At 41.8% G+C, this 13,983-nt stretch overlaps 1 protein-coding gene across 1 annotated transcript in view; it reads left to right on the top strand.

Moving 5' to 3' along the window:
* The window catches only part of LOC142349137 (uncharacterized), a 271,437-nt gene extending 258,912 nt beyond the window's left edge, over positions 1–12,525 (top strand). Inside the window, exons 22-24 of the mRNA XM_075400552.1 lie at positions 10,101–10,270; positions 11,471–11,623; positions 12,086–12,525. Coding sequence (XP_075256667.1) covers positions 10,101–10,270; positions 11,471–11,623; positions 12,086–12,279 — 517 coding nt within the window. The 3' untranslated portion in view covers positions 12,280–12,525. The remainder of the gene's footprint in view (positions 1–10,100; positions 10,271–11,470; positions 11,624–12,085) is intronic.
* Positions 12,526–13,983: the final 1,458 nt, after the last annotated feature.

Here is a 13,983-nt window from a genome sequence, read left to right as displayed (position 1 = left end):
CGACCGTGTATCTATAGTCACTATTCACAACCCCCCCCCCCCCCCTCCAAGCGAATTTTTAGTTTGAGCGGAAAATAATAGGAATACTCATCTCTGATTGCGACGCCGAACAATCCGTTAATTGATTTATTGATTTTCCCTTTTTTTCGCTGCTGCAAAATCTATTCCACAGCCTGAGAACCTCATCAGGTTCTCTTAAATGGAGCTATAACTTCAAGTTTCATGCTATGGTCATCACTTTTCACGAGCGTGCATCGCTTACCAACTACAGCCTTGGTCCTTTTACAATCCAACAAAGTTGGATTGTTTTGCCGATGTGTCTTTTCACGACTCGAAGAAGAGCAATGATCGTCTATTTGAACGATTTAACGATGGTCTGTTTTCTTAATCGGTCAGGTGGTTATGACGCGGGATGCAAATAAACAAAAAAATTGGTTCCTTCAGCTCTTCTTGTTTTGTGAAAAATTCAAACGTATGACTGTGTTGATCAATTTTTACCTCTTATTCGGAATCAATTTTCAATCGCTCTTAATGTTCTTTTAGACAAGTTAATAGTGACAAATGCCATAATTCATTTTACTTCGTTAAACGAGAAATTCTTGAATGCCATAATTCATTTTACTTCGTTAAACGCGCTAAAGAAGTCAGTCCTTAATAGTTGAGAGGTTTAATGCATATCTAAAGTTAAGTGGGGTTAATTTCAGAGGGGGTCTAATTCCTATCTAAAATTATTTGGTTTATTTTTGGGACTGGTATTTCACGGTGCCCGTTGAATAAGTCCTTGCTCACTGACCCTGATCTGCTTCAAAACTTCCTTTATGTACTTCTCCGCTTCCGAAAACGGTCACATGCAGTATCGGCCGAAGAAATGTTTCATCGGACGACGAAATGTTTCTACGGGATGGCGCTTTACCATCGGATTAAAAATCACTTCGATTTTTCAGTTGGTAACACCTTCACAATTTTAGTGTACCAATCTACGCGAGACAATGACAAGTATTACCCAAAGCCGCAAAAACCGTCCTTGAAAACTTTTACACGGACGATTACCTTGATTGAGTAGAGTCTCCTGAGAAACCTATCAACAGATCAAAGGAGTTATTACATCTTCTCCATCTCGGTGTGTTCAAGCTCACTAAGTTTGTAAGCAATGTGTCCAACCTGGCTGATCGAAATGATGGTCCCCCTCAATCTGATGAGCCAAGGTTATTGCGTTATGCCAGGAGGGTCCATCTCACGTCATAGGGCCAAAGTGGGACCACACTGAGCAGCGGTACTAGCCGCAATATTACCTAAGAAATCAAGCAGCGCTTGGTCGTAAGTCTCGTCTCGATGGTCCTGGCCCCATTGGTCGTGTCGCTCTGTTTACTGTCGGTGCGCGACTGCTCATAGAAGACATTTGGCCTGTCAAAGGATAACATTGAGATGACGAGCACCAGCAAGACAATGAAAAAAAATTTTTTTTGTTTGGAGTGCGGACCTACCGAAGCTTGAAAACATCAAAATCCCCCGACGTTATTTTACTGGCCCCTTTAAAAATCTAGTATTGCATATGTTCGGCAGCAGTTCACAAGATACTCAGTGCCATGGCATTCCTGTGAGCCCGAGTCAAAAAGAAAAAAAAACAGAGTTTGTGTTTGTTTTGCCAAACTCTCATGGAGCCAATGAAAGTGATGAATACAACCTTTCCCCAAAACACGGCCTTTCCTTAATTAATTAACTTCAATGAAAAACAACCAATCTTTGTTGCAAACCGCGTTTACGATATTTTGTAATATAACAGCTTTGATCAATGGAACAACGTCGCAGCTAAAAAAAATCCAGGTGAAGCTGACACGCTTGGACTGTCGGCTAACGCTTGGCAGCAAACCAAATGGTTCGGAGTTTCACATTTCTAACTTCCTCCAATTTTCCCATCGTACCGAACAAAGACGTTATCAATAACATCAAATAAGAAGTCAACCAGACAGACACTATTGAAGACGCTAAACAGTGTTTCTCAACCTATTTCTGACAATGATCAGACCAACCCCTTTCTGTTCTTATTTGATCCCGTTTGATAAGTTTGGTGGTTATCGAAAGTAACTGCGTGTTGCAGAATACGTCCTCCAACATTTACCGAAACGCTGCCTTCAGGACCTTCAAAAGATTAGAACGATTGTACAGGAACACTATGTTGTGCTTAAACTAAGAAAATCTATTGCGTTCCATCAAATCACACCGCCTGAAATGCAGAGAATTCCAAATTATAACCCTGCAACAAAGCATGTCTGACCTACCTAAGGAGAGGATTGCTTACCAGCTATCTCCCTTCGCCAAAACTGGCGTTGAGTACTTTCGACGGTTTTATGTTACTGTTCATCGTACTACCGAAAAAAGTGGGGATTCCTCTTCACTTGTCTTACTGCTAGCGCTGTGCTAGTTAACTCCATGAACAACGGTTCTTGTGAGATGGTAATTAAGCAGTTTGTTTCACGTAGGGTTGCAACTGCCATTATTTTCTTGGCATTGGCACTAACTTTTTTGGGGCGGAGAAAGAACTACAGAAAAATTTTGTAAAGTGGAAAATTATTGAAATTTAAACTGAGCTCACTATCAACGGTGTAAAGTGGAGGTTCAATCCACCCAGCGCACAACATCAGGGTAGTGTCTGGCAGAGGTTGGTGCGCAGTTTCAAGCCTATGCTATTCTTGGGAAGCATCGCCTCATGATGTTTTGCACAATGGCCCTTGTCTCGTAGAACATGGTCTTAATTCGCGTCTGCTAACACCCGTAGGCGCAGATACGTGTGATCTGAACGCCCGAAGGCCCAATCGCTTGTTGTTAGGAGAATGTTCTAGCGGTATGCTATCCCTCTATGGCAAAAATGGCTTCAATCATTACGCGCAATTGCACGCTAACGCTATTCGGTCCCGTTGGATCAGAGTACCTGCCGGCTGAACTGGTTCTAAGAGACAGATGCCTACCGATCAACACCTTAAGCTTTCGTCTTGGTTTGGGTAGTCGACGATACCAACCTATGGGATACTATCCTCCCAGCCGGATTTTTGAATTCGTACCCCGATACGGTCGCAGCCTCCGCCGTCCTACGCATATTGAACGGTTCGCTCGTCCGCCCGATCGTAAAATTTGTAAAAGTTCTTCCCATATCTTCTTCCGCGCCGGAGCATGATAGCTACGGCTAAACGGCGTCATAGGGATTGTGTATAAAAACCGTTGCAATTGTATAATACGTTCCAATATACGTAGAAAGCTCGGAAATAATTCGTTCAACCAAATTTTAGTCAAATATAACCGCGATATGTACCGATTAATGTTTTATTCGGCTTAACATTTTTAGATTTTCTAGACAACTGTTGACCAATTTTTACGTCCTTTTTTCGGTGGGGGGTTTACCTCCTATCTAAAATTAAGTGTGTTTCATTGCAGATGGGGTTTATTTCCTATAAAAAATTCAGAGGGATTAATTTCAGAGTGTGTTTATTTCCTATCTAAATTTAATTGCTTTTTTTAAACTGCTTTAGTTTTGGAACTGAAATTTCAATACCAGTTATATGGAATTATTATTATTATTATTATTATTATTATTATTATTATTATTATTATTATTATTATTATTATTATTATTATTATTATTATTATTATTATTATTATTATTATTATTATTATTATTATTATTATTATTATTATTATTATTATTATTATGACTTCGTGGATATGCCACTGGGATGTTATTCCCGCTGTTAGGTTCTAGGATACGCGCGACAGTTTTCACAGATACAAATGAATGTCCATGTGCAAGGATTCTGCTCATTCCAGTTCCTTTCCAAATAGCTCCACATGTATTCAATGAGTTTCCTCTTCAGTTGCTGCTCACAGAAGAAGTCCATCACTTTCTGGATGACGTTCACTCGGAACCCCGTTCTGTACCAGAAGTTCAATCTCTGAACCTCATATTTGGCCTCTGGGAGTGCCACTCTTTTCCTTCTGTCCTCTCCAACAACTCGGATTTCTGAGAATTCCACATCATACTTGCCGCTCAGAAGGCTACTAAACATCAACAGGTCTTTCAATACTTTAAAATAAAGTGGTAGTAGTAGATTCGATTTTAAAAAAGCGTCCTTGTAGTCAATGCTCCCGCAGATCCATCTCATTGCTTTCTTGTGGAAGGATTCCATGATCTGGTATTCAGATTTTCTAAGTTCCCAGCATTCCGATGAGAAGAGCAGGATTGGTGAAAGAATGGTTCTATACAAGTGTACTTTTGATTCCTGTGGTAAAGCCATAGAAGTGTTTCGTCGCAGAAGGAACAGTGACTTCACTGCTTTGCCGACTCGGTGTTTAGCATGGTCTCCCCAGTTTAGATGCCGATTTACAATCAGACCAACATCTTTAACGAGGTCCATAATTTCAATCGGGTTATTACCAAGCATGAGCTGCATCTGGTTCATTGCAGATGGGGTTTATTTCCTATAAAAAATTCAGAGGGATTAATTTCAGAGTGCATTTATTTCCTATCTAAATTTAATTGCTTTTTTTAAACTGGTTTAGTTTTGGAACTGAAATTTCAATACCAGTTATATCGAATTATTATTATTATTATTATTATTAATATTATTATTATTATTATTATTATTATTATTATTATTATTATTATTGTTATTATTATTATTATTAATATTATTATTATTATTATTATTAATATTATTATTATTATTATGACTTCGTGGATATGCCACTGGGATGTTATTCCCACTGTTAGGTTCTAGGATATGCACGACAGTTTTCACAGATACAAATGAATGTCCATGTGCAAGGATTCTGCTCATTCCAGTTCCTTTCCAAATAGCTCCACATTTATTCAATGAGTTTCCTCTTCAGTTGCTGCTCACAGAAGAAGTCCATCACTTTCTGGATGACGTTCACTCGGAACCCCGTTCTGTACCAGAAGTTCAATCTCTGAACCTCATATTTGGCCTCTGGGAGTGCCACTCTTTTCCTTCTGTCCTCTCCAACAACTCGGATTTCTGAGAATTCCACATCATACTTGCCGCTCAGAAGGCTACTAAACATCAACAGGTCTTTCAATACTTTAAAATAAAGTGGTAGTAGTAGATTCGATTTTAAAAAAGCGTCCTTGTAGTCAATGCTCCCGCAGATCCATCTCATTGCTTTCTTGTGGAAGGATTCCATGATCTGGTATTCAGATTTTCTAGGTTTCCAGCATTCCGATGAGAAGAGCAGGATTGGTGAAAGAATGGTTCTATACAAGTGTACTTTTGATTCCTGTGGTAAAGCCATAGAAGTGTTTCGTCGCAGAAGGAACAGTGACTTCACTGCTTTGCCGACTCGGTGTTTAGCATGGTCTCCCCAGTTTAGATGCCGATTTACAATCAGACCAACATCTTTAACGAGGTCCTTAATTTCAATCGGGTTATTACCAAGCATGAACTGCATCTTGTTCAGAGTCCTTGGCCGATTTCCAACTTTGAATTCGGTTACAGAGCATTTCAAATCGTGGTTTATGTGTTTGATATCGTGTATCTCATCCGTTTCGGCACTGTCGTCGGTACTTCTCGCGGCCGGGCCGGAGGAAGCTTCGATGCCTTCTACGCTTTGGTGAAGGTTGGGAAGAAGGAATTTCTCGGACTTGTTGACTCTGGAGCATCGGAGTCATTCTTTTCCTACGAAGCTGCACGTCAGTGTGACGGTAAAATAACTATGACAGCATCCGCTACTCAACTTGCAGACAAGACCAAATTACCAATACTTGGCCATATCGATCTGACGATGCAAGTGAACGCGGAAACCTACTCCACTCGTCTTAAAATTGCCAAGAGTCTTCTTGCAGATATCATAATCGGCATGGATCTTCTCGGGCAACACTCAGTGGTACAGCTGGAAACCAAGGGGGATCGTGGCCTCGTCTCATTCTCGAAAGCAGCTCAGGGCACACACGCTGCAGCTATGTTCCCAGCATTGGACATTGAACCACCGATTCTCTTCTCAACCATAACCAAGCAAAGGGCCAAACCAATCACAACTAAATCTCGCTATGCGAGTAAAGAGAACCAAGAATATCTTACTCAAGAGATCGATCGCCTACTAGAAGCTGGCATCATAGAGCCTTCGTCGTCGCTATGGCGGGCCCAAGCATTTGTGGTTAGACGTGGATCAAAGCAGCGTATGGCTATAGACTATTCAGAAAAGATAAATCGTTATACGGAACCCGATGGATACCCGTTCCCGGAAGTGGAGACAATACTCGACGGAGCTGCACAGGACAAATATTTCTCTCGCGTGGACCTGAAATCTGCCTATCATCAAGTACCTATTCAGGAATCAGATCGTCCATTCACAGCCTTCGAAGCAAATGGAGCGTTGTATCAGTTCACTCGACTTGCTTTTGGGCTAACTAACGCAGTTCCTGTTTTTCAACGAGTGATCGATTCTATCATTCGCGAGGAGAAGCTAGAAAAGACACGAGCCTATCTGGATGATGTTATTATTTTGGGGGCAACTCAAGAGGAGCATGACCGTAATCTGGAGAGGTTTATATCAACAGTGAAGAAATACGGAATCACTCTCAACAAAGACAAGTGTCTGTTCAACGTACAACAAATTTCGTTGCTTGGCCATATTCTGGAAAAGGGTACAAAGCGGCCTGACCCTGAGAGACTCAAGACACTTATGGACTATCCGTTACCGGCCACTAAGCAGGAACTCCACAGGCTCATTGGATTCTTTGCCTACAACTCGAAGTGGATTGCGCATTACTCGGACAAAGTCCGACCGCTCCTGGACGCTTTCAATGCAGGTCTTCTGCCTCTTCCAGAGTCTGCGGTCAAGGCTATAGGGAAACTGAAAGATGCTATAGCGAAGTCGGTTTTGGCTGTTCCTAAACCTGGTTCGCCGCTCATTATGACGACAGACGCTTCAGGAACGGCGATAGGAGGCACGCTCACGCAAGACTCGCAGCCCATTGCTTTCTTTTCGCGCTCTCTCAGTTCTGGGGAACGTAAACAGTCAGCAGCGGAACGTGAAGCATTGGCCATTGTAGAGTGTAGCCGTAAGTGGATGCCATACATGAGAGCTTACCATACCTTGATTCAAACGGACCAAGAGGCTGTTGCTTTTATCTTCTCTCGCAATAAGTCCAAGGTTAAGAATGACAAGCTGATGCGGTGGCGATTAGAACTCTCCACACTGTCATATGGAATCGAGTATAAGAAGGGGTCAGAGAACATCGCAGCGGATGCACTCTCACGCATTGCGTCAATTGATAATTCCGGCACAGAGGACAACCTTCACAGACGCTTGTGCCATCCTGGAATTACAAGAATGTGGGAGTACGTCAGTCGACACAAATTACCATTTACTTTGAACGAAGTACGACAATCTTGCTCTGAGTGTGCCACCTGCCTCGAATGGAAGCCTAAGTTCTACCGTCCCGAGAAAGCTCATATTATAAAGGCTACTCGGCCGTTCGAACGTATTAGCATTGATTTGGTAGGACCAAAATCAATGTCCCCAGCTGGAAATCGCTATCTTCTCACTGTAATTGATGAGTACAGTCGTTTTCCGTTCGCAATACCTTTAAAGGATATTTGTGCACAGTCAGTCATAAGGTCTCTCAAGTCAATCTTCTCACTTTGTGGAACACCGGGCTTCATTCACTCAGATAGGGGGACACAATTTATGTCAGCCGACTTCGATAAATTCTGCGCCGATACGGGTATCGCACACTCCCGAACCACACCGTATAACCCCAAAGGCAACGGCCAATGTGAGCGCCTTAATGGAACGGTTTGGAAGGGCGTCGTCTGTACACTCCATTCTCGCGGTCTGCAACCCGATCGGTGGGAAGATATACTGCCTGATGTGCTGGCGTCAATCCGAGCACTCATTTGTACATCTACACAAGAAACACCTCACGAGCGGTTTTTTGGTTTCAAACGCAGGGCGCCTGCCAAATGGAATCTCCCTTCATGGCTGGCGCCGGGTCACCCTGTGTATGTCAAGAGTTTTGTTCGCAACAAAGGCGACCCTATAGTTCAGCCTGCAGAAGTTGTGGAGCCAATAAACAATCAATTTACGAGAATTAGGCGGCGTAATGGAGCACTCGACACAGTTTCATCGTCCATGTTATCTCGCCGCAGCGTGGTGCCAAACCCTCGACGAAGATCCTCCCTGCCTCATCCCGTGAATGTCCAGGAAAAGCCGCAGGAGGGAAGCGATGTAATAGCGGATACGTCGATTATGGACAACAACGCGCAAACGCTGGAAACGCTGGCTCCAGGATCGCAGCAAGATGTTTGCATGCCACGTACTGGTGAGGAGTCACCGCCCGTCATTTCCCAGCCAAGGGAGCCGGCAGGCCAGAGCACTCGTCGCAGTGGAGGAGTAAGGCGTCTGCCAGAACGCCTACGCTCAACTGTAGACAGCAGCATCATCCCTGAGACTTTCGACGAAGACGAGATCATTTGGAAGTACGAGGAGCAACATTAGCGGGGGAGAATGTTGTGATAGTCGTTATAAATAATCTACCATTCCTTGTTGTTATTCTTGCATTTGTTTATGTGTTTGATATCGTGTATCTTTCAGAACCAACGTTGAGTTAAAGCTTTAAGACAAAGCCTGTTTTCCACTACATTACTATTGAACAACAGATGATTTTGAGCACTCCAATAGTGTAAGTTACTTATGTCCTCCTGTAGCTTCTTTACTGAGGTGTCATCTCCGTTGAATATCACCTTGAGATCATCTGCAAAGAGCAGGGCAAGTGAAGAAAAAACAACATTGGGAAGGTCATTTATGTATATCAAGAATAGGAGCGGGCCAAGGACAGATCCTTGGGGGACGCCTGCTGTGATCACGAGGGGTTCGCTTTTAACATTGTTGATTTTAACTTTTTGGGTTCTACCGCTTAAGTAGTCACGTACTAATTCAAATATTCCCTCAGACAAATCAAGTTGTAGTAATTTCCGTAGGAGCTGGCTGTGTTTGATCTTATGGAAGGCTTTCGAAAAGTCAAATAGGACAAGAAAGTTCACGGAATGTGCAGATCCAATCAATTTGTAGATTTGGGTCAAGCTGTAGAGTAATTGAACAACAACAGAACGTTTCGTTCGGAATCCGTATTGGTAATTACTTATCTCTGCTCCGAAGGCTTTCATCAGTGTTCGAAACATGAACTTCTCGAATAGTTTTGAGACTATGTTCAGCAGTGTCACGGGACGGTAGTTGGATACTTCTTTTCTATCATTGTCTTTGAATATGGGTGATACGATGCCAATTTTCCATTCCGACGGAAACTTCCTTAGTCGCTTGATGTTCGCAAACAGATTTTTCAACGATGAGACTACAACGTTGAAAGTTTTCTTCAGGAATACTGGTGGGATTTCATCGTTTCCGCGGCTTTTGTTTGGGTCTAATCGCTCAAGTTCAGTCCTGATCTCCACTTCACTGGATTCTAGCTGGATGCTGCCAAAGCGATGTCCACTTGGAGGTTCGAAGTACTCGTAATCATCATCTGTTACAACAGATGCGAAATATGAATTGAAGAGTTTCGCTTTTTCTTCATCCGATCTTGCTTCACAGGTAGTGGCTTCTGATTGAATCATGGGTGGCAAGTTGTCTCTCTTCAAACTTTTCAAGTACTTGAATATTTTCTGCTTGTCTCTCGTGGCTAAGAGAGATTTCTCATACTCAGCTCGATTTTCGTCTTGCATTCTTTCGCAAATTTGAATGATACACAAAAACATTCACACAAAAAATATGAATGTTTTTGTGTATCTTGTATCCTAGAAGCGAAGAGCTTTCATAATAAGAATTTCCGTTGTCATTGCTTGGGTGAATGTAATGTTTTCCTAATGATTTGATTTATTTTTTATCGTGTATGATCTTAGCAATTTCATACAAAAGTGTTTTAGTAATGACTTATCAGATTATGCGTCGCCTGACAAAGAAATAAGTCTCCTTCAGTTGAATGAATGACTTAAGTTTAGTTGGGTGGTTGGTTACAGGTATACAAACTTATGTATTTTAAAAATAATAAACATTGGTTCAGGTTAAAATCAAAATTTTAAAAATGCGTGTAGATGTCCAGTGGAAGACAGCACTTGGGAACGGGTGCTTCATGGAAACCCAGGAGAGGAGAGGTTCAAGTTCAACACATTCGCATGGACCGACAGCCTTCAGAGCCAAGTGTTTGTTCACTGCGAAGTGCTCGCCTGTCCAAACACGGAATCCGATGTGTGCGCTATTCCAGGTACGAGAATTGAAGTTCTATATCATTTTTTGGATCTTTTCCGGTTGTACCCCCCCCCCCCCGTTATAGAACACGTGCCATTACACAGAAAATCATCATGTAAAAATATGACACGTGCGTCTGGGGTTGCAAATAATATGAGCCCACTACGTGGGGGAGCACAAACGGAAAAGATCCGATTTTTTTTTACTTCTCCGCTAAATTATAATACTGGCAAAATAAGTACAGTGAAGAGCCTCAACAGCAGTTGCATAGGTTGAATGGCTCTGCTTGAAGTCACTGAACCCAGTAGCGGTTCAGGGTGTTCTAAGAGACATCTGCAGAGTCACGTGACCTTGCCCAAAGAAGCAACTTTTTAATATGATAGTAGTCTATAATATGTGCTATCCAACTACCTTTTCAAAAAATTGTTAAAAAACACGTAATTTGTATCATTTTAAATTTGAAAAAATAAAATGAAAAACTACATGATCGGCAGAATTTTAACAATTTTTTTAAGGTGGTTGAATAGCACATATTATAAACTACTTATGACAGAAGTTCATGGAACTTTAACTTCTCGCTATTTATATCAGAACTTTTTCTGGCATATATTGATTTCTTGAGTTGCAAACTTAAGGCATTTTAAAAATTGCACGAGCGTGTTGTAAGTTTCATGTCAATATAATGAAATGAGCCCTGCTATTGGCTGTAAGTGCTTCATAAAAACTCGTGTCTATTAACAATAGGATTTTGGAGGCTTCTCGTAAAAATGGTGAAAAGCCAACTTTAAAATCGTATACTTGAGAAAAGTTATCGTGAACCAAATTCTTCAGAACTGAAAGTCAAAGTAAAGACTGAAGTCACCATTTAGATGCATTATTTAGACCTTTTCAATGCATTAAACTATTGCATTTCGATGAATCGAGTTGTTAAAATGGTATTATAACAAACATTGTCAAGTTAATCACTGTTAAGACTCTTAAACTCTAAATGTTTCCCGAATCCTTGTAATTCTGAATAATAAGCTGCTTATAATTTAATGTAATGCACGTTTGCAGCATAAGGCAGTACTAAGATTAGCCTTATCAACAGCCCGAGAACGGTCGCAAATATTTTTACCTAGATTACGGATTTTTTTCCAGTAATATTTACCAGTACGTTTTTGAGTATGAATTTATCCCGTTCATGTATGAGCTGTTTTGTTCATGTACTTTACAGCACTATGCACGAATGGTGGAATTGATAACCGGCGTGTGCGTCGACAAGTGAAGGGAATGTCTGGATATTCCAAGTCTGTTGTGAGGAGAGAGACAGTCGTGAGTACTTCAGAGCCCATCTTGGTTGTCAAGAGAGACATTGAGGGTGCTCGGGGTAAGTGATTAAAATTTAAGTGACTCTGATGAAATGAACTAGGAAACTTGACATTCATCCATAACCACGCAATGGTTCGAGAAGCCAGAATTTCGAAGTGACTCCAGAAGGAGTCACGCATTCTTGCTTGAAACACGAACTTGCTTGGAACCGAAGTTTAAAATCTGGCACTGAATTTAGGAAAATCTCGCATTGAGTCACTGCAGAGATCTGGCATTTTAAAACTTACATGTGCGTGTTTCAAGACAAAATGGAGTAATCTGAATCCATATAAAAAGATGTTTCATTATCATATTTATCGAAAATTTGATGCAGACAACGCTTCAACTACGGCCAATGAAGACACAATTTCTATCACAAAATACTTAAAGATCTTTCTTCAATATCACAAGGATTGCCTTAACAAGATTGATAAATAACTTTTAAAACTAGTTTTAACAATCATTCGTTCCCATTTTATAGCTCTGCGACCGGGTCCACTGAACCAGTACTCCCCTATGACTGTGACCCTAGCTGCTCTGTTCACCCTGGCAGCTCTTGTTGCCATGGTAACATTAACTGTTGTCTATCTGGTCAAGAGACACCAGCTGTTCCAGTCAGGTGGCCGGTACCAGGAACTCATTCATTCCGAGGACGACTCAAACTTCAGAATCTGAACCAAGTCTTTCGCGTCCCAAAAAGTCAGAAGACTTCGAATGCATGTATATAATTATCGGAATTATTGCTCTTATTAACGGCTTCAAAATGTTTTGAACACATTACATAGACCGCTACGAGAATCATTTTTTGTCTACGGCGAATTCAATGCTGTAAGTATTCATATTTTCTTGCAAAATTGATGTCCCTTATTACACAGAGAAATTAATTTACAAAAGAAATTCAATTCACTTCTGCTTAACCTGTTTTTCTTAAAGATATTAGAGATACAGTAGTCATGGTCACCACCCTCAAATTAATTTGGAAAAAAAATTACTCTCTACGTAAAATGAACCATTGACTTTTACAAGCTGAAAAACATAACAAATGGGAGGGGGGGGGGGGTAGGGTTGGGAGGGCTGAACGAGAGGAGGTCTAAATCACGATCACGCACGGTGGAAGTTTTTTGGGCTGAGTGCGTGGGGGTGGGGATGAGTGCGTGGGGGTGGGGATGAGTGCGTGGGGGGTGGGGGAACTGAGGGGGAGGAGGTCAAACTTTAACCTCAAGATTAAGATCATGAAATTGTCTCCTGAACACGGTTTCGGTGAATCGCATATTTAGGGACTAGAGACGCGTAAGGCGCTTCAGCAATTTAATACCCTCCCTGCTTTACGTTTCTCCCGTTTTTAACGGCGAAAAACCGGTCAGGCGAAATATCGCATAAATTAATAAAATAAAGACCACAGGACTAATATATTTAATACAAATTTTGTTTGAGAGCAATAAAGAACAGCAGAATTGCATTTCCTTGAACTGTCAAGTTTCGCGCTGTTGGAACTCATCTTGAACTCTAGAACGCTGCTGGGTAAGTAAAACAAATTATTCTCTTGTGTTAGTTGTACCCGATTTCTCTTCTGTATTTTCATGCAGCTATTTATTTTCTCGAAAGTGAAGTTATGTCCCCTTTCCATGCATTTTGAGACTGATTAGAGGTTTGAAGAGTAATCAGTCACACAAAAAATATTTTTGAGTTCGCATTGAACTTCCCCTTTTCTTGAGGGTTTGCTGATCTTCACAGAGCCTCTGCCCACCACTCTGGAAGCCTCTCCCTTAGGACTTCTGACCGCTGATTGAATGGGCACAAAGTCCAGGAACGCTTCGATGTTCGTCTCTGTGTGATCTGTGCAACCAATGTCCACTAGCGTTCCTGCTGTCTTCCACTGGGTAAGAGCTGCCCAGTATTCCTCATCTGGTGAAGCCAATGTTGGACCCATTGCTACTGACTCATGTTTGCCTCCATCTCTTTGTCCCTTGCATGCCCTGTCTAGTTGATCTTTCTCACCACACTTGCTGCATTGTGCTGTCTCCTTCCTCTTGCAGTCCATGGCAAAGTGTCCAGCGATCCCACACACAAAATGGTTTCCTTTCTTGGGTTCCTTCTTGATGTCACGCTTCACTGCCAGTGCCACTGAACCACTTTGGTTCTTGTGCCTCTGTGCTGTGCTCTCATGGAAATTCTGCAGCCTTTTCCTCAACTCTGTGAAGTTCGTTGACGGGTTAAAGCTTTCCTGTATAACAAACTTTTTATACATCATTGGCAGACCATTGAGGACCAAGGCGTTGAAAAGGGTCTCTGAGACCGCTTCCACTGCTTCTTGTAGCCTTGCGGGCAACTCCTGTCCTCTGATGAGGAAGCTATCCAAATCCTCAGCATCCTCGGGCT

Source organism: Convolutriloba macropyga, chromosome 11, assembly GCF_964194025.1.
Source record: "Convolutriloba macropyga chromosome 11, txConMacr16.3, whole genome shotgun sequence".
In the NCBI taxonomy this organism is placed as follows: Eukaryota; Metazoa; Xenacoelomorpha; order Acoela; family Convolutidae; genus Convolutriloba; species Convolutriloba macropyga.
This window is presented reverse-complemented; position numbering and strand designations above follow the sequence as displayed.